This window comes from Sphaeramia orbicularis, chromosome 6 (assembly GCF_902148855.1).
Source record: "Sphaeramia orbicularis chromosome 6, fSphaOr1.1, whole genome shotgun sequence".
Lineage (NCBI taxonomy): Eukaryota > Metazoa > Chordata > Actinopteri > Kurtiformes > Apogonidae > Sphaeramia > Sphaeramia orbicularis.
The window spans coordinates 40845944-40867751 of record NC_043962.1 but is presented as its reverse complement, the minus strand read 5'-3'; the positions used below and the strand labels follow the sequence as shown (position 1 = coordinate 40867751).

General features: G+C 36.4%; 1 protein-coding gene across 1 annotated transcript; it reads left to right on the top strand.

Annotated features, from left to right (window-relative positions):
• The first annotated feature begins 1042 nt into the window (after positions 1-1042).
• snupn (snurportin 1) lies at positions 1043-15279 on the top strand. Its single transcript, XM_030136603.1, has 9 exons — positions 1043-1120; positions 4010-4174; positions 4385-4580; positions 6128-6232; positions 8681-8777; positions 12047-12144; positions 12309-12386; positions 12864-12944; positions 14303-15279. The coding sequence occupies exons 2-9, from the start codon at positions 4017-4019 to the stop codon at positions 14621-14623; spliced, it is 1134 nt and encodes a 377-aa protein (XP_029992463.1). The 5' UTR covers positions 1043-1120; positions 4010-4016; the 3' UTR covers positions 14624-15279.
• The last annotated feature ends 6529 nt before the right edge of the window (positions 15280-21808 follow it).

The window sequence follows — 21808 nt, the reverse complement described above, 5'->3', positions numbered from 1 at the left end:
GTTTACATTCCATCATAAGTACCAACATTAAAGGAACAGATATTTTTTTGTCATGTTTAACAGTTTCCTGTTATATAAACAGTTTTTTGTTCCTGCCAGAAGTCATATAGTAGGTTTTATCAGGAAGCTGACGATATGCAACAGTTATATTCCATTAACCACTAATATGTACTTTCAGTGTGCTTCAACATGACAAACTAAGACAAAAAAAAAAGATAAAATGCACTGGTTAACTGTAAACTGACTTTTTTTTTTTTTATATATATATATATATTCTTTACAGACTTCTTCCCTTCTGCATGTCAACATTTACTGCAGTCACTGTAAAAACTTAAAACACTGCTGTTATAAAACCTCCACATCAGTTTACTGCTGTTTTTACAGCGGTAGAAACATTATAGATGCTTTAGTGAAGAGATCATATGGGGAAACAAAAAGATCACTTCATATAAAGAAATTACAGCAGTTTATGTAGGGCCCACGAAATAGTGAAAGGAAGAGCTATTTATAAAAATGAGAAAATATCTATTCAGCATTCAAGGGGCATCTTTTTGAGTTTAAAATAACTGTTGAATTAGTCTCATCAATCAAATCAATATCAGTTAAACAATATATTTAACAGCATAAATAAGGTTGTGTGTGCTTTATAAAATGGAGATGATGGGGAAATTTTGAAAAAAAAAAAAAAAAAAAAAAAAGGTTATGTAAATGTTTACACAAATGAAACACCCATTATCACTTCCAGATTAATTTTTTTATTATTATCTGTGAAGTCTGATGAAAAGAATACACAGTTACAGAGTGTGTAGAAAAGTTGAAGGCTGGTAAATTATTTAGTACAGGGCAGATAAGAAATAGCATGTTATTTTTTTATTTAATTTTAATTTTAATTTTTATTTTTATTTTTATTTTTATTTTTATTTTTATTTTTATTTTTATTTTTATTTTTATTTTTATTTTTATTTAGACATAAACAATGGCCTGTACAGACTCCCTACACTAGGTGGCAGTCTCCACCTGTACAGTCGGTTTGTGAGCCGTTATTAAAAACAAAGAAGAAGACAGAGGCGGAAAATGACGGTGTGACGTTTGAGCAGGAGTATCCCCCCGAAAGTCTACGGTAAATGTTTAGCTCATATTATTATCTACTGTCTTATGTATTTGTCATGTATCTATAATTGATTGTATATAGCTGGTTAGCATGTATATTGTCCCACAGCTTCCTGACAGTAGCTGCAGAGCTGGTTGACTGTATGCTAGCAGGTTTAGCATCAAACCCACAGCTCAGAAACCTGAGGTCAATTCAACTAAACTTGTGGGTCTTTCTAAATGTGATGACCAGTCTGAGCAAAGGTTTGTCTTGTATTTACTCATACTCTCTTCACAGTGTAATTTAAGAGTGAAGTTTTCTAAGATTAGGTCCAGAGATGTCAAAAGTTGGAAACACATGGTCTCCAAAATTAACCATAATGCATGAATGAAAATGAGAGTGTCTGCTACAGAAAGCAAACTGATCTCCAAAAGAAAGTCTGGGTTAAACTTGACTCAGGAATTAAATCCTTACATTCCAAGTCCACTTTACATATGATGTGACTAATGGGATATGTTTATAGGCTAAAATTTGCTTAGAGGTCTTACTTATGTCTTTGTGCATAAGAAATCAATCTAAGTGAATCCCCAAAGGAACTTTGTGTTGGTAAATGCAAGTTATGCAAATTTACAGGATTTTAGTTCTGTTGCAACATGTTGATGGTCATATGAACTATGTTTTCAGGTCAAAAATGTCCAATTTCATCACAATTAATGCTATATTTTCATGTCACAAATGGCAAAGTTATATTTGAATTGAATTTACCTGAAAAACAAATATTCTATTCTTTTAGATTCCCCAATTTTTCTTACTAGATTATATACTACATAGCACATGTTTTATTTTTACAGGTTGCAATATGGAGTATGGTGCTGATCCATCCTGCTTATGTTACGCCAATACATACATTAAGAATGTCACACATCACTTTTTAAATCCACAGTTTTCTAATAATAAGCATTTTTATAAAGAAACAACAATTCTATATTGTTATTTACTCTTTAGTATGATGATAAACTATACAATAAATAATTATGATGCTAGTTTTTGCACAGGGATCATTTGTGGAAACGGTGACATGGCTGCCGAGCATCAGTATGATGGGATCTGTAACAACCATGTCACATCCGTCCACTGCCACATTTTGTGTTTTTGTGTCAGCTGTTATTGTTTTAGATCCACAATACTAACATTTATGAATAAGAGGATAATTAGCAATAGTAAGTATATAAGTTTATTACTAATGAAGTTCTGGTACTGACAAGATCATCATGGGTAATGTCACGTCCGTCCACCAGCAAAAGTTTCCACATACATGTGCTATTCAAAATCCAATATTAGCATATATATTAATTTATTTTTATATTTATTTATATTTAATTTATATTAGCATTATTTCAACACAGTTCTATGCACTTCTTACAACTTTTTTTTTTTTTTTTGACAAAAATGGCCAGTCATTTGACCCCCTAAGTAAATTTTAGCCGTTATGTATTAGCAATTGTTGTTCAGACTGAAACTTAAAAATTCCAAGATGATCATCAGGAATTTATTTTTATTTATTTAACCGGTTAAGTTAGTTGAGAACTGATTCTCATTTGCAATAATGACCTGACCAAAAGACATCACACAAACAGAAGCTTGTCATCACAACCTATTTTTATGTATCTAAATCTGTGATCTGGAAATGAGTGTCATGGTGCTTTTAAAACACAGAGGTATTGGTTATTAATTAAGGATTAATAACATAGATTCAGGAGGTTATGAGGATTACCTTAAGAGTAATCTTTGTGTTATTATGTGGCTATGTTTTTTGCATAGTCATGCGTAGTCTGTACCAAGAAGCATTTCTGTTGAAAGTGGCCCCAAAGTTAATCATCTCTCAGAATATTTGACTGCTTGCCTCAGATTTCCATCTATTTTCATTTCCAGTGTGTCATGTGAGCCTCACTAGCGCCAGAGACCCTATTGCAGGGATTAGGTTTAGGTCTGTTGTTGTATGTGACAAATATAGTGGCTACTACTTTTTATCTGCATGACACAAAAACAACAAGATCAAGTTGTAGAGCTCCATTATGCTCTGTCACATGATGCCGACAAAAGCATTAAGTTAAACTACAAATTTGAGAATAACGGGTATGACGTTGCATGCTGCTACAACTGCTTCAACCTGGATCTGCTTATTTCGAGAGGGGCTAACAAGAATGTACAGATAAATATTCTTATTCGACCATTACTCTTCATATCTTGAAAAGATGACCTGATTCTGAGGTGATTCATTTCTGCAAGTGGGCTCATCTTAGAAATAAATACTCATCATGAAATATTACTGAAATTATCTTACAAATATTTTGGCTTCTTTGTCAGGAATCTTGAGTTTTATTCACAAAAAGTATTTGCATCATCACGTGTAGTTATATGCTTAGCTGAATTTGTATTTCCATGATTTGATTTTAGCTCATGTTTATCTGAAATCAGGAGACTTCAGCTTTCATCTAAGTTCATTCATTCATTTCATTCAAGTTTTATTTGGTCTTGTATTTATGGAAGTTTAATTAAATATTGATATTAAAAACAATACAAGATGGTGGAGTAAAATAAAGTGACTGACAATGATTGACAATATTATAAGATGTTACATATTAATCTACTAAAACAAGAACTTCCGGAAGTACATTTTAATTGCCATACAAATAAATAAGAAGTAAACTTAAGCCTTTCCTGTATGATGTTCCAGGTTACAGGCACACAATGATTAAAACTGAATATTCCACCATCCATAAAACCAAAATCTGCCAAGTTGTACAAATTGAATTGTCCCAGAAATTATATAATGACTGTATTGTATTGGGGCGTCCACCCCAACACACCTGAAGTCTTTATGAGCCTGTGATATTCACTGTTGTTGTGAATTTGCAGAGTCCCCATGGATGACCTGACCCAAGCCCTCTCGGCCAGCTTTGCTGTGTCCAAAGATCCCAACAGCACCGCAGCACCCCACCCTCGGCTGGCGCAGTACAAGAGCAAGTACAGTGTACTGGAGCAGAGTGAGCGACGCCGACGCTTCCTTGATCTGCAGAAAAGGTAAATATACCCCAACCATTGTTTTTTTTTGTATGTTTGTTTTTTGTTTTTTTACAATGAATAAAGATGTTATTTTAAACAATGTCACATTTCCTTACTGGGTTGTGATGTCTCCAACTCTTTTGGGACTCATATTGAAAATCGTAACATAAACGTGACTGGAATATTTAGGTGTAATAGTAACTTTTCTTTTCTCAATGCCAACGTCAGCAAAAGGTTAAACTATGTCAATCATGCACGGCGTCTGGCTGATGGGGACTGGACAGGAGCAGACAGTGATGGGGAGGACGACATGGAAAAACAGGAGGAGGGGGAACAGAACCAGGACGGCAACAAGGTGGCAGAGGAAGAGGAGGAGGGCATGGAGATTGAGAGGAGGAAGCTGCCAAAACATTATGCCAACCAGGTCAGTGTTTGATGTCTTATGAGACAGAGAAGTGAATCATTTTCATGTGTGAAGGACTAGAGCTGAAACGATTAATGGACTCGAATCGATTGAAAAAATTATTCATTCGCAATTTTCCTGAATCAAAGCCCCGTTTCCTTTATTGTGCTGCCACTAAACATTGGTCCCACTGTTGTGTTTCACACAGACACTTATTATGACACCAGGATCAACACAAACAACATGGAGTGTAGCTCAGAAGAGGCGAGGACAAAAAGGCAGAAAATGTCACTTTTCTTCACTGTAACCATCACTTACTCCTTTAAACGGTTAAGCTTTCACACAAACATTAAAAATATTTGGCTCTATTTTTTTTAAGTTGTATGTTTGTTACATTTTATGTTAGTAAGTTGTATACACATTTGTTGAAGACTGTAGTCCACACATTGTTTATAGATGTCATTTGACATTAGTTGTATAGATAGATATTTTTATATCTACTTTTATACTGTTGTTATTGTTGTTGTTATTACTAAATAGATTTGTTTTTATAGATATTCTTACTATTTATCAATGGTTCCTAACTTTTTTTTGTCTCGCGACCCCATTTTAACATCACAAATTTCTGGCAACTGCAGACATTCAAAACGGAGACCTTTTTTTGCTAAAATTAATTTGTTTTTGATCATGTAATAGTTTGCTATACGATGTTGTAAATAAACGTTAATTTTAGACGACATTTAGTCTATATAATGTATATTATTAAGGACGGAGGCAGAAAAGCCAGGTGTAGATTACTGCACAAAGTGAGAATTTTATTTTCCTTGGTCAGGATATGTACAGTCAGTCCAGCTTAGATTTACAAGGCTGACAATTAATACTGAACAAACAAGAACTCAAACTATGAATTATGAAAGAGCTGCAGCATCTGAAACCGACCACAATGAACATTTGAAAGATAAACAGTACCACAGTGCTTCAGTTTCAGCTTCAGAGTTTGTCATGTCTTTTATGTATTGTGATTGTCTCTCTCAACTCACCATATGTTTTTTGTTAGTAAGGTTTTATTTTTATCAATTACTACAAATTTCAGGCGACCCCATTTGAATTCCAGGCGACCCCAAGGTTGAAAAACACTGCTATATATACTTTTATACTTTTTGTGGTTGTTTCAGCTGGTTCTGGAATAAGTGACAATTTGGCATCTTCATACATGTCTTTTTTTTTACCTTTTCAAATAATCATTTAATCAAATTGAATTGAAGAAAAAAAATCAAGTGCTTCTTTGATTACAAAAGTAATCGATAGCTGCAGCTCTAAGAAGGACGTGGCATTACATCGTGTAACATATCTGTCCTTTGCATTCTTCACTTTGGCCAGCAGAGGGTGGAGGAGTTTCTGAGATTACAGCCCGTCTCTCTGGCATGAGACCTTATTAAAGCATCACACTGTTGTTTACACAAACTTGTGTGAATGCTGATGAGTTTTTCATTATCAGTCTATGCGCATGAATTCTCTGTTGATGAATATGATATGCAGAGTTTGTGAATTAAGTTTCTTCTCTATAGCTCATGCTGTCAGAGTGGTTGGTAGACGTGCCATCAGAGCTGGACACAGATTGGCTGATGGTGGTGTGTCCTGTGGGGAAGAGGTCTCTAATAGTTGCTTCTAAGGTAAGATTCTTTTGTGTTTCACTTCATCTCTGGCACCACTTCCTGAGTTTCAGATGTTCAGTCACACCTGATGCAGATGCTTTGGTGATAACTGCTTTTTATTGGACGCATTAGTTCTCATTTCTGCCTGTTCTGATGTGGCATCTTCAGGCATATTAAAGACAAGTCAGGTTCCACATCTTTATTAACAGTAACAGTAACATTCAGGGCCTTTTCTCATTTGTATGTATCGTCATGGCTGCGCTGACTCAGTATAGTGAGAGGATTACTGTACTTTGAATCTCTTGCTTCAGGGAAAATGAGCCACCATTTCTGAGCAACCTCACACAAAATTAATTACCTGAACCCACAGCCGGTAAAAACTGTCTCAAAATGACCGTAAGGGAGCTTAAAGTGATTTCTCATCAAAGTGGATTCTTTGATTTATGTTGTGATGTGAATTTTATGTTAATTAAACCACTCTAATGTTATGCTTAAGCTGCTAGTTGGATCTGGAGAAACAAATACAGCCACTTATAAAGTTGTTGAGGTTCACACAGAAACTTTGGTGATTCATTAAAACACTGAAGTAAAACAAAAACTTAATCTATTACTCGACACAAGATATAAGCTGAGAAAATTTGAAAAAAAAAAAAAAAGCAGTTTGTTCCCCAAGCTGCTCATATATGCTGCAGATATGCTTAGTGACCACACAAATATAGTAACAATAGGTGTGTGAACCAACATTATGTCTGATAATTATCTGTAAAAAAGAGAAGTATGCTGCTTGTGCTGCTGTGAAAGTGCAATGAGGCCATTAGAATGTGATACAGGGTCTGAACGGGTGCTTGAAATCCTTGAAAATGCTTGAATTTCAAGGTCTGAAAAGTGATAGAATTTTAGTTTAAGTGCTTGAAAGTGCCTCAAATTATAACTGTGTGATATGATTTATTTATTTTTAATATTAACTCAAGCCAAAGCTACTAACAAAGAGGTGATACATTTTGAAAAATAGAACTTTATGTCATAAAAGAAAATTACCAGGTGTTCTCAGGTCGACTTTATCTTAATCGTTGTCTCGATGTGAGTGTGTATGAAGAATGCCAAGTAGCTTCCCTTTCTTTGGATAAAACTTTGTGTTCTCCTTTAATTTCTAAACTTTTTTGCAGTAATGAAACATCATTTTAGATGTTTATAGCAATATGCAATGTACATCAATGTGATAAAATGTGAAAAAAAAAAATAATGAGTACATATATTTATGTAGATACGTATTTTAGCCCAGTGATAAGGTGCTGTACTGGAAAAATTAGAAAATGGCCCTTAAAAGGGCTTAAAGCGCTTGAATTTGACCTTGAAAAATGTGTACGAATCCTGATGATATAATGAAATACTTTAAGGCAGATTTTCTTCCATGATAGAAATTAATTGATATGTCGCTAACTTACAGATTCTGGCGTTCTATTATCTATAGAAAGGAGTTAGGATTTACATTTGTAGTTCTTTATCTGCAGATGGAACCATAAAATATGAGTTAGTGACAGAGTGAGAATGAGCAATCGCGCATCAGTGACTTGAACGAAGTGTTAAATGTCAGTTCAGACACTTCCATATCTGCAGTATTTTCAGAGCTGTCACCAAGAGCCACATCACAAGTGAAGTGAACATATCTCTTCATTTCTTAACCCTTTTGATAATAGAAAAATCTTCTTACTTTATTGTTCTTTCCTCATAGTTTCCTATTAGTCACTTTTTTCTCGTCACCATCATTAAAATGTGAATTGGCGTTTCTTGCACGTCACACTGATTCACCCGAATCATCTTGCACATCACACTGATTCACCAGAATCATCATTATTATGGGCTGTCCTGTCATCCTGGCCACACACATGCACACACACATGCACCTTTATTGTTCTCTATCTGCACCTTGAGATGCAGTTTCTTTTTTTTTTTTTTTTTTAATAAAATCATAATGACTGTGCACCTACAGTTATCTGGTTCTCATTGACAACTAATCTCTGAAACATCAGATCTTAACTGCTTCTGCAAAATGAGAACTGAAGACTCTTTTGAGGCAGATGGTTTCCGTTGTTTGTTTTATGTGCTCACAAGCATTTGGGTTTTATTTGTCAGCGCGAGGTAAAAATGACTAATAAGTTTAGCAGCTCAGTGTGAACTGTGTGACACAAAAGCTGTCACTTAGTGGTTTGAGAAAGATCTGAATAAAGTTTCATTATTTGAGGATGCAACTGATTCTTTTTTTTTTTTTTTTTCAATAATTAATGGGTCACTTGGGTTTTCCATTAATCATTTGGTCTCTAGAATAAAAAAAAAACATTAAGAATAAGAATGTGTATATAAGAAAATAAACATCAATCTGATAAAGTTGTCTCATTTTTCAAACTCTGTGTCACAGTTGAAGTGAGGTGACGAACTGAATGGTCTGTTTACTTCTTTGTTCCATAGGGTTCCACTGCAGCGTACACTAAAAGTGGCTACTGTGTGAACCGTTTCCCCTCGCTGCTGCCCGGTGGGAACAGACACAACTCGGCCATGGGAAAAGGTGGGCCTGTTGGTGGCGGTTTGTCTTGTGTATTTATAAAAGACAATATTTAGGACTTGGTGAAGAATAAGAATTGAAAGAACAATAAATGAACAATCTGGCCAAAAGATTATATGACAGTCTTTAGGGATAGAATTATGATGCAGAATCTAAATCACAGTCTGGTAAAATGTAGGCTATGTAGAACCAAACTGTTTATTTCCCATAGATTTTTTTGTGAAACCTCATTTTTTTTGTAAATGCAATTTTTATACAACATTTAGACAAGAAGCACAAAACAGATCTGCTCACTGAGGTACACTATGTACATTTCCCAGTTTCATGATGAGCCAAAAAATAATTGGACGCTTTGTATAATAACACAAAAAATGACTTTGCGTATTTTTTGCTGTTGCTTCTGCAAAAAAATCTGTAAATTACTGGACGTCTACATCACCACCAGCACCAGTGCTATCATTCTTCATGTCAGTTCACTGTGGTGCTGCTGGCTGATATCGATAATCCCATCAAACCCACCCATAGAATCAAGGCCCTTGCTGTTCACTGTCTTAGGATTTTAGCTGCAACAAAACATGTAACACAACTCCTGGGGTAAAGCTGACTGATTTAATAGTTCTGGACATGTGGACAGACTCAGAATGACTGACTGGGATACACTCACCAGTCTAGTAACTAATGTTAAAGGTTAACTCATGTTATCATCCCTGTAGAGACATTCAGTCTCTGTATTTTACCCTTCTTAATGCACACACAGCACCTTGTATTAGCATTAACATTGATTTTTGAATTAGCATTAGCGATTAGCACATAGTACATTAGAAGCAGTGAGCTACCATTGAAGGTGTTCAGGGACCAACTCCAGCTCTTCATCATTGTTGGAATCTTCTGTTTGTGAGGTGGAAATGCTAACCACTCCACCAGCACCCCGCCCCAGTGCTACATCCAACCCATAACAACATTATTACCCCGCCTCCCGAAGGGGAGACAAGGGGTATTGTTTCTTTGTTTGTTTGTTAACACTAGCAGCAAAACTATTGGTTGAATTCATACCAAATTTGGTTTATAGATTGCCAGTGACCCAGAATAGATCTCATTAGATTTTGGGAAAAATAGGTCAAAGTTTCAATTTCTTATGAATTTTTTAAATCTTTTTTTCCCCCCATTTACTTATAATGGGCTAAATTTCAAATGTCTGTAACAGCAAAACTATTGGGTCATTCATACAAAAGTGAATTTATAGATTGCCAGTGACCGACAGAATGGATGTGATTACAATTTGGGAAAAGTAGGTCAAAGTTAAAATTTGTTATGAATTTTTAAAATCTTTTTTCTTCTCCCATTTAGTTATAATGGGCAAAATTTCACATCTATAAAAATGTTGATTTTGTTTCAGTTTACTTCAAACTTGGCACATATATAGAGGAAATTGATATGCTGACAGCAGGACACGCATAGACATGATGACATCAGCTGGATCGATGCCAAGTAAGCTACAATACGTCCGAGGGGCGGGGTTTGTTGTACCTGGCCCCACTTACATTTACATTTTACATTTATGCATTTGGCAGACGCTTTTTTCCAAAGTGACTTACAGGGGAAAACCAATCAAATCAATCAATCAGTCAAATTTGATTTATATAGCACCAAATCATAACAAAAGTTATCTCATGACACTTTACATATAGAGTTGGTCAAAACCAGACTCTAAGCCAATTTACAGAAACCCAACATAATCCTCCAGGAGCAAACACTTGTAACTGGTGACAGTGGCGAGGAAAAACTTCCCTTTAACAGAAGAAACCTCGAGCAGACCCAGATTGCTGGAGGATGGCCGTCTGCCTTGACCAGTTGGGGTTAAAGAGAGAGAGTAAAGGAGGAGAAAAAGAGAGAGCGATAGAGATAGAGACTGAGAGAGAAAGGGGGAAGTAGGGGGAGACACATGGATGCTTCTGAGGATAAGTGAGTGATGACGATGAAGGCAGGAGAGAGGCAGGACCACAGCAGCAGGTCCAGAGATAATCCCGGGAAAACCTGTGATGATCCTGGGAAAACCTTATTAATATATTTAAAATGGAATGTTTGAAAGTGCCAGGACAGGAGGTGCTCTCGGAAGAGCGGGGTCTTCAGGAGCTTCTTGAAGATAGGCAGGGATGCCACTTGTTCGTTTATGGATATGAATTTTCTGAAATAACAGAACTTACCAAAATACCATAAACTTTTACATACAGGGTTCACACAGTGTCTTAAAAAGTCTTAAAAGTCTTGAATTTACAAATCTACATTTAATACCTTAAAAAAGTCTTTAAAAGGCATTCAGTTTGATATGGTTGGTCTTAAATCATGTTGCCATGAACTTGTTCTGTTTAAGTGTGTCCAGGAAATGTCCAAGCTGGAAAGAAAGTAACGTTAGTCTACTCAGTTCCACCTGCTCCAACCTGACAATTTATTTTGAAATTAGAAACCAATTAGCAGCCCCCGGTGAGAAATGATCACAGAACATTCAGCCTAACACATGTATAGCCATTAGTCGCACGATAAATCCAACTTTAGGAACATTAAGGGATGGTGCACAAACGAAAAGTAACCATTGGGAAGTGCAAATTTAATAATGCCTGGTTGGAGAAAAGATCATTCTCGACCCGGTTGACATGAGTAGAGGGGAACAGCTGTGAAATAGGCTTTAAATTCTGTTCTAAGTAGTCTTAAAAGTCTTAAATTTAACCTGTAGGAACCCTGTATGTAAAATGGCCAAATCATGTCTAACCTCTGATGCTTTAGTTGCAACATTGTCCCTGATGATGTTGAGCTATAGCACCCATATACGTATCAAGATAAAGACGCATTCACTGTCTGTTATTAAATAAAGGTTAGAAAAGCTTGGATTTCCTCAAGAACATGATGTGAAAGATCACAGTAGATGCAGTTCAGTGAAGTAAACTGATAGTGTAGCTGTAGGAAACACACAGCCTGGTCTTATGCTGTTTATACCTAAAATGTTTGGCAGCGCTGATTGTTCTTTTCTTGGAGTAGCCTCAGGGTGGGGAGTTGGGTTTGTAAATGTGCCTTGAAATTCCTCTTGTTGGGAAATATTTGTTCCGAAGCACAGTTCAGGACCTGAAAGTGTTTGCACAACCATCTATATCAGAAGATCTGACTGTGGTGCAACTGGTTGAGATCAATAATCCCATGGAACCACTACACATGAGCGCAGGTCCTTGTTGATATTAGATTCAAGTTTTATGTCATACCCGTGTCTGTTCTCGCTGCAGACTACACAATCCTCGACTGCATTTATAGTGAAGTGGACAGAACGTACTACATCCTGGACGTCATGTGCTGGAGAGGCCACCCGGTCTACGACTGCCCGGTAAGAGTTGTCTCCTAATCCATGAGCAATCCAGGAATGCTTGTCTAATTGCTTAAGTAGCAGAGTCTGGGCCGCAGATGTGCTTTTTCGCCACGTTGCCCATCTTGTTGGCTCCAAATTCAAAAGGAAGTTTTTGTTTACACTTCTTGTTTTCTCATCAACAGACAGAGTTTCGATTCTACTGGCTTCAGTCCAAAGTTCAGGAAACGGATGGCCTAACAGAGATTGCCAAACGCAACCCTGTGAGTAAAAGCCTCTGTCTTTTAAGTTGCACGTATATAATATTATCATTTTAGACTAAGTAGCATGCATATTCCTTCTGAGGTTGTCTGCATTTCCATGTGTTCTTTCTGCTTTGCTACTCATTGGATCCCTGTGTGGGATAAATACAGTTTGAACTTCAACCTACATCTTTGGGGGAAGTGAGACAAAGGAATATTAACTCCCCTTACTGTTGGCTGGACTATTTGTGCTCTAAACTGACTACTACACACAAATCTTTAAGATTAGGGTGATGTTAAAGTCCCCGACTGAGCCGTAAGTCCGGCTTCCGCCTCTTAATTTCCAGCATTTGCGTGCTACAGGCCTGCAGAAGCTAAATCAGGCTTAGTCCCTGAAAAGTAAACTAACCATTGGAAAGCAATTTCTCACATTTGACATGAAGACAAATTGTGTTTGGAACTAACAACGTGATGCTCTGGTTTTGTTTGGTCCAACAGTTCCGGTTTGTAAGCCTCCAAAGCACAGACTGCACAGCCGAATCGATTCAGAGAGCCCTTGCAGCCGAGTACAGCTTCAGCGTAAGAACAAATCGGTTACTTTTGACAAACAGTTTACTTTGCTGTTCCACACATTTCAAGTACTTTGGTGTAAGAAAAATGATGTTCGGTGTAATAATGTATCTCAGATCTTATCTCACTATGATACAAGAGCATTTTTTTATTAGCTCAGACGTTCTTAACTTTTTGTAACTAAAGGAAAGACATTGTGCGACGTAAAAGAAGAAAAACATCTTATAAGACTGTCCATTGTTGTTGTTACCCAAATAAATATTATGTTCATCATTAGTGGCTTTTTCATTGGACATCTGCGCAAAACTTTACCGATATTTACTAAATTTCAAAGAACAGAAGCGCGTAATGTCGAGTTTTCCATTAAATCACAAATTAGATGATTTGTTTATTTACTATCGCAAGATGACACAAAGTCATTCCATAAACATGGCAACTAACGTAAATATTATGTTGATTTACAGATATATTCATTAAAATTAAAAAATGTTTCAGTTTCCTTCTTCTTCGCTTGTTGTAGTCAACATCCTTTTTTTTTTTTTTATTCACGTGACTCTAGTTGCGGCAAAAGGTCTTTCCATTGCAGTTTTACATGATGCACCATTTGTGCTACACCCAAAAAACCATCTCTTGCCAGCGCAAAAACTTTAAAATCAAAAAACGAGAGTTTTGGCGAAATTGCCGTTTTTCCATTAGGCAAATTTTTATGTGCTTTATAGTCACGCATTTTGAAGGTCAATGGAAAAACGACTACTGCCATTCTGAATATATTTTTTGTCATATTTATTCACTGTACAGGTCCCTTTCTGTTTTATTTTATTTTATTTTATTGAACGTTCTTTTTATTGAACATTTTCAAAATTATTCCGTCCAGCGCAGTACATACAGGTTGTCTGAAATGTATTGCAAATCCAAAACATGTCCACAGCGATGATCTCAAAAGTCCATATTAAATCTATTTCAGGTAGTTGCAGTCTGAGTTCCCAGATATTCCAACACTTTTCCAAACTTTGCTGTAAAGATGTCCTTCTGATCATTAATATAAAATCTTAGTCTTTCCAGAGAAATATAGTCTGATTTCAAAGACTTCCACAGATGTATTGAAGGAGGTTCTTCTCCAACCCATTTGGTCATAACAGCCTTTTAGCCCCCCTTTTTATTTTAAAAAGGTGAAAATTTTGTTTCACTACATTGAGGGGGGGGGTGTTTGCTAGTTTTATCTCAGGCTGTTTATGTGTTTTGGTTGCCATGGTGATGTGTAGACGTAAAAGATTAGTTCATTTTACATGAGTTCTTGAGCATTGAGATGTAAAATGATTAGCTTTACAGATACTAATAGTAATCGGATCCCAAATTTTTCTCTGCAGGTGGATGGTCTTCTCTTCTACCACCGACAGACCCACTACACCCCCGGCAGCACCCCTCTGGTCGGCTGGCTTCGCCCCTACATGGTCTCCGACATCCTGGGCATCGAAGTCCCCGTCGGACCCCTCACCAACAAGCCCGAGTACGCGAGCCACCAGCTGCAGCAGATCCTGGAACACAAGAAGACGTCGAGCGAGGTCCGACCGGCTAACAGAAGCGGAGGCTACGAGTTAGAGCACCTGTCCACGCCGAGCCAGGACAGCGGGGACGGGGTCAACTTTTTAAACCAAAAACCCATAAGAGAAGCCCACATGGAGGTCTGAGTGGGACGCTTAACAAGATGCTAATTGCTTACTCAGTGTTTCTGCGCGGTGGCGTTCCACATATGGCTCTTTAGAATGTCACTGAATGGTTTGTGCAGATCTGACCAATTACAAAGCATGGCTAATTCTAATCTGGCAGAGCTCAGGACACCCTCAGAGTGCAGATTAGTAGAGCAATGCAGTATAGGTGTTTTCAACAGCTAAAAAGAAGTCTGTTTAAATGCTCACTCCTACCATAGGCCGACCATAGGAACAAATTAGTGACCCTGGGAGTTATTACAGTATATAGTTATTGTTTTTACCATATCTATGTCACAGCCTCCCATGCATCTCCACTTCATATGTATGTAAAAGATGACAGAGCTTAGAAGTAGAGCAAAGTGCAGCACAGTAAGAATGTGGTCAAGTACTTTTTTCTTTTTTTTTTGCTGTTCTGCACTATTTGCACAAGAAGACATTTTTCATCCTCATATGCAGGTTTTTTACTAACTCATCATCGATGCCTTCTCATCTACAGCTATTCATCAGCGCTTTATTGGGATTTCACACTGAAGTAATCGGGTCATGATGCAGTTAACAAAAGCACTGAGATGAACTTTTACAGAGGGGTTTTTTTAACGTGTTTGCGACTGAATAAATGTTTTTTATCAGCCTAATGCTTCTGTACACATTGGTCTGCTTTGACTTTTATTGGTTGGAAACTGAAAAATAGTTTTCAAGAAAAGCAGGTCTTATACAGGGTGTATCAAAAAAAAAAAAAAAAACTATACATTTTGAAAAATTACCCCCAGTTCTGCATTTGATCATTTTTGGAATTTTCTTTTATGGACGTCGGTAGGTAGGAGATTGGTGGATATTTGTCCAAATTTACAGACCCAGGTTTTCATGCATGAGTGAGCAGGGGCAAACTGCACAATCCACTGAGGACAGGCCAAGTTAAGGTTAGGGTTGGCCTGACTTGGTCTGTCCTCAGCGACATTTTCAGGCTTAAACAAGTTGAATTAACTTTGAAAGGCAGGAACAGCTGCCATGGGTAAAGAAATGAAATTGGCATGGTAGCCAAAGTGTTAATGCTGTACAAGGTTATTATCATTAACGAAAACTAATAAAATGATGAAAACTAGAATTGAAAAAACATTTTCATTAACTGAAATAAATAAAAACTATAATTAAAAGAAAAAACAATAACTAACTGAAACTGTATTGTGTGCTTACAAAACTAACTACAATGTATAAAATTTATGGATAAAATTCCCTTAGTTTTCGTCTTTGTCAATGTCGGATTGATTTGAAATCGATTTATTTCCCTCAAGCAATTTTAGCTGCTGGCACCATATGATATTTAACGGTCTGTCACTTGTCGTCACTTGTGGTTTAGAGTCGTCTTCTGGTCCCCACTCTACCTGGAAACATGGAGACTAAAGTTGGGAGAAAGCAGCAGAGTCCTGTCTGGGATTTATGTGAATACGACGAAGAAGAAGAGAAAAGATACAAAAAAACTAAAAGTAAACTAAAACTAAGCATTAAGAAAATAACAAAAACTAATAAAAACTAGCAAACCTGTTCTAAAAACTAATTAAAACTAACTGAATTAGAGAAAAAAAAGTCAAAACTAAATAAACTATAATGAAAAATCCAAAACTATTATAACCTTGATGCTGTAACCTGGCAAAAGACCTGAAACTTAAGGATCTGGTTTCGTTGGACACTTTTAAGAGGACGTTGTATGACTTACAAAGGGAGACATCTGGCTGCAAATGTTTTACCTGACGCATTTTGTCGACATTTCATGAGCACTTTTTGCAAAGTTGACTTTGGAAGGTTTGACTTGTCTATGTGTTTTTTATGTATTCATTTTATGTATGGAAGTCTGTGTCTGACTGATGTACTGCTGCCCGTCTTGGCCAGGACAGTCTTGAAAAAGAGATTTGTAATCTCAGTGAGGTTTTCCTGGTTAAATAAAGGTAAAATAAAAAAATAAAATTTTGTGGAAAACAAGATGGATGCCCATTGTCCCCTCCCCTGACCTTTGATTGGATTTAAATCCCACCGCAACTTCACGCAAACCAGTTTTAACTTGGATTGTGCAATTTGCCCCTGCTCACTCATGCATGAAAACCTGGGTCTGTAAATTTGGACAAATATCCACCAATCCCCTACCTACTGACGTCCATAAAAAAAAAAAAAATCCAAAAATTATCAAATGCATAACTGGGGGTAATTTTTCAAAATGTATAGTTTTTTTGATGCACCCTGTAGAAACATTTTAGGTCAGACTCGCCTACATGGGTTCTACATTACATATCAGTAAATTTAAAAGATAAATTCCCATGTGAAGAAATGTGAATTACTCAATACCTGTAGTTTCACGTTTAAAGCAAACATTAACATGAAAATGAATAATTTCTAAAACTTGTCTGGAAACCCCTCAGACTTGACTGCATGTACTGTGAATGTGGCTGCAGTAGCTGATGTTCCAGTATATGGTTAAGGCGTGACTCATTCTGCTGATACCGGTGCTCATCAGCAGAATTCATGAGGATCTTCCCCTCTGTGCTGAGCTTACCGAGCCATTTGCGTAACTGTCAAAAGAGCTGGGCGGAAACTGTCAACAGGAAAAGATGTGAAAGTGTCTGACAGGGTTATGAACTTAGTTTGAGCAGACTGTTCCAGAACATCCTAGATAAAAAATAAAAAAAAAAAATACCAAAGAGCATCTGTAAGATCATTTGCTTGAGGATGCAAAGTCTTGGCAGTAGCAAATTACACCGTGTATAGAAGGGAGAGGAGGTGACCTGGTTTTCTTCTTCCCTTTTAGTTGAGTTGATGTGTCTGAAACTGAGTCCTCTGGCTGTTAATATCTACTTTTTGTCAGATAAATCGTTCCTATGGTTCAGATAGCAGTGCTAATGTAAAGGAACTCTCCACTCAAAATATAATCACAACCCATTTTCACAAATTTTGGTGGAAGATTTAACCCTCAAAGACCTAAATGACCAACAGCATCTACTGATCTAAAACGCTGATTTATTTTTGAACTACTAATCCTATCAATACATGTAAACGATTCAGGTAAAATGCAGCTTTTCATCTTTTTTGCAGCTCCAGATGTGTCTTTTTTTGGGCGTTCAGAGGCTCCATAGTGAACATGGAAACATTGTCATCCTCTGCAGTATAGCTTCACAAAAAGAAAAAAAATGTAGTTTGACCAATTACAAGTTGTAGATGCATGTTTTTACATTCAATTAATAATATATTTTGCAGGAAAAATCCATTTTTTCTACAGTTTTCTCTGTTTTGCACAACCAAACATTGAATTTACTTATTTACCTTTAATAAACATCACATGATTAGCAAATTAGATATAAGAAAATACCTGATTTTCACTTAAAAATGCAAAACGCATAGGATCTTTTTTTTTTTTTTAACTTTATTTTTATTGTTTATTTTATGTACATTACAAAACAAGGCAAACATAGGGGACATATGGGATACATTGACTACAATAAACCTTGTGACTAACAATTGTTTTTAGTAGTGGGGCGTTGAAGTGAAAATTGTCCATTTCTTCCATTTATCATGACACTGTTGTTCTTGGGTCTATGGGTCAGAATCTCCATCTTAAATATTCCATTCACAGTTTGTATCCAGTCGTTAGTTGTAGGTGGTTCTAATCTGCACCATTTTTTGGTAATAGCCTTTTTACAGGCTGCTAATAGTATTTTAAACAAATACCTGTCATTTTTTCTGACGTTATTACCAGTAATGTTTTAATAAATTGCGATACATCACTTAGGAAAGGTTAAATGTAGAGGGAACAACTTCTCTACATTTCTATGACCATGATACAAACACTTTAACGAAAGGAATCTTGCAGGATGTGATTCTTCTTTCTTAGAATTTGAACACTAGCATGTAAACTTCACACACACACAAAAAAAAAAACAGGTACAAAGATCATTCATATGCACCGCAGTCCAAATCTGCGTGCCGAGACCACGTCTTTGTTCATTTACAATGGAAAAAGTAGAATTTTCTCCTGTTGATCATCTTAAACAGTATCACTATTGTTCCTGCCACCTACACGGAACATCAACAGGTACAATTCACACATTTACATAGTAACATCTGTGGTTTGTGGAGGTTGTTACAGATCATTCTGGGAAACGTAGGAGATAAGTGACTGAAGTAGAGAAAAGTGCACAATGCAGCTGAGGGAAACTTGGTACACCACAATCATAACACCTTATCACGTGATGACTCCTGGAAAGCAAACGCATTATGGACAGACTCTAACAGAGTGCAACAAATAGGGTGGAAATGGTGTTGATGTGGTTAGTGATGAATAACATATTGAACTAGGTCAAATTTCCTATAGGAGAAGTGTTTTCATGTATGTTTTTAGATTTGTCTTTCTGCTTGATCAGGGCCTGTGTGGAAACAGTTAGTTGAAAAAGGTCCAGAAGGATTTAACTCGTCTAAAATTTAAAGATTTTCAGAGCTCAGTGTTTGACAAACGCATGCATCGAGTACAATCGGATGTTTTTTCTTTCACATTCAGTCATGCCTGAAGTGAGAGGGCAAAGTCAGCCATGTGGTTACTGCAAGAATTAGTCAGCAGCACCGATCGCTTTCCAGGAACTGAGCACCTGTCAGTTCACATTTGTGGTTTTTTTCAGAGCACTCTCATACTCCTACACACACACACACACACACACACTTTAGGGGTTCACACATCTACAGGACATAACATTAACTCACATTCATTTCCTGGAGATTTACTCTAACCTTAACAGTACTCTGACATGTACATTATATGAAATCAAATTGGGTCTGAATTTCCCCACATTAAAAAAAACACATGGCTGCACACACATACTCATACACACACACACACACACACAATGTTGGTTTTATTGGGCCTCTCAGTTCTCTATGAAAATCTTGTCACAAGACTTCTTAGGAAGAAAGCAGATTTGTGCTTTCCTGCAAAACTCCAGCGCTTGTTTCATGTCAAATGTTTTCGCCTTCATGGTTGGTAAAAGCTCCTTTTATTGTCTGAAAAAAAAAAAAAAAAAAGAATGAAGAGATGCATATTGATCTGTGGGTACTCACAGAGCTGTGCCAGGATATTACAAGCGGTCAAATCCAAATCCCTAAAAGCACCACTGCTCTTTTGTTATGTTTTGTTTCATTGATTGAACTGTTTTAGCATAAGTTTTAAAGAACTCATGTGAAACGCCTTTATTATAGTTAATTTAGCTTCATGTTTTTTTAATTAAAACAATAAAATATGCATATTTTTTTTCTTTTAAAACATTAGAATGTGAATGTAAACCCCCCTTTGGATCATTTACAGCCTCTAATGTCCAGACACTGGTCCCGCAGAACCACGATGACAAGGAAGTTCTGCAAACTCTAAATTACTTCATCTTTTTGTCTCAAGCTTGTGCATCCAAGTTTATTAATAATAATAATTATTATAACGACAATAATAAAAATAGATTGGATTTCTATAGTGCTTTTCGAGGAGCCTTATTTAAGGTAAATCAGACCTTTAATAAACAGGGGTGGCACTGTGTGGGCAGGGTTTGGGGTTTACCAATCACATTTTTCCAAATGACATGATGTCAGCTCCTTTTGACAGGAAGTCCTTTGTTTTCCACTCCCTTTTCCCTTGGTTTTCAAGCCAGACTTTCTCACGCCTCATTATTTACAGTTGGCCTATTGTAGGGTCTTGTGTTTTGTGGAAAAATACCAACAGCTTGTGAATCTGCCCTTGCCGGCCTTTTTTTAAAAATAAGTCTATAAAGTACCTGTGGAAGGGTGAAAACATGTCTGTCCTCATCAGTCCTGCTGGTTCATTCATTTTCAGGAACATGACAAAGTATTCGCAATGTGAAGACAAACACCAAGGTTAACAGCAACATAATACTTCTCTGCGAACCTCAGTGTGCACTGTCTGGTGCTGTCTTTTTCCTGTAATACTGTCATACAATTCCTGTAAAGTGTGCTGGACTAGAATGCAGCCTCAAGCATGAGTTGAGAGTTTTCTAATTAAATTCCTATTTTTGCAAGTAGCTATTATGAAACAGCCAGGTCCTGTAATCAGTGTGGATTTCCTCTCACTTTTTTCAAAGATGCAGTTTAGAGAAAGTGAAAAAAACCTGGGGATTAAAACTAAAACTACACAGGGAGTATGGTAGATAATAAAGTGAGGCGCATGTAAGTTCTCGTCTTAACCCTCAAAAACCAGAACTGAACATATTTATTGCTGTAAAACAACCGCTGAACATCCAATCATATCACTGTGCTTTATGACAGATAAGGTGCAGTTATTCTGCTTTTTCATCTCATTTAGATCTTCAAAAGCTCCATAGTGAATGTTTAATGTAATATATTTACAAAGTGCATCCCAATATATCAATATATATTTACATCTATTTCTTTATATATGAATATAATGTTAAAAAAATAGATTTGTTTGACTGTATGTGTTCAGTTGATAATACAACTCTTTTTTTGGTACCTGTGCATGGTCAGTTAATGAAAATAAATAACTAATATACAAATAGTACAATAGATAATAAAGCGAGGTGCATGTAAGTTCTCGTCTTAACCCTCAAAAACCAGAACTAAACATATTTATTGCTGTAAAACAACCGCTGAACATCCAATCATATCACTGTGCTTCATGACAGATAAGGTGCAGTTATTCTGCTTTTTCATCTCATTTGGATCTTTAGAAGCTCCATAGTGAATGTTTATAATGTGATATATTTACAAAGTGCATCCCAATATATTTATATATGTTTACATATATATGTAATATAAAGAAAATAGATTTGTGTGACTGTTTGTATGTGTTCAGTTGTGTTCAGTTCACTTTTTTGGTGCCTGTGCATGGTCACTTAATGAAAATAAATGCATACCCTGAAAAACAACCAAAATAATAACATTAATAATATGTATGTATGTACAGAAAAAGTCATTTAAATAGCAGATAGGCTCCTCTTTTATTTCCTGTTTTCACTCTTTAATGTTCTGCCAGTCTTTTGCACTTTGTTTTCTGTATATCTGTTGCTGTAAACACTGCAATTTCCCCACTGTGGGATCAATAAAGTCTTATCTTTTATGTTATGTTATGTTATGTTAAGTTATGTTGCTTATATGGGAAAAAAAAAA

Coding starts and splice junctions, on each gene's coding strand:
- snupn (XM_030136603.1), top strand. CDS start 4,017: ATGGATGACCTGACCCAAGCCCTCTCGGCCAGCTTTGCTGTGTCCAAA. Junction 4,175..4,384: donor TTCCTTGATCTGCAGAAAAG/GTAAATATACCC, acceptor TGCCAACGTCAG/CAAAAGGTTAAACTATGTCA. Junction 12,145..12,308: donor ACCCGGTCTACGACTGCCCG/GTAAGAGTTGTC, acceptor TCTCATCAACAG/ACAGAGTTTCGATTCTACTG.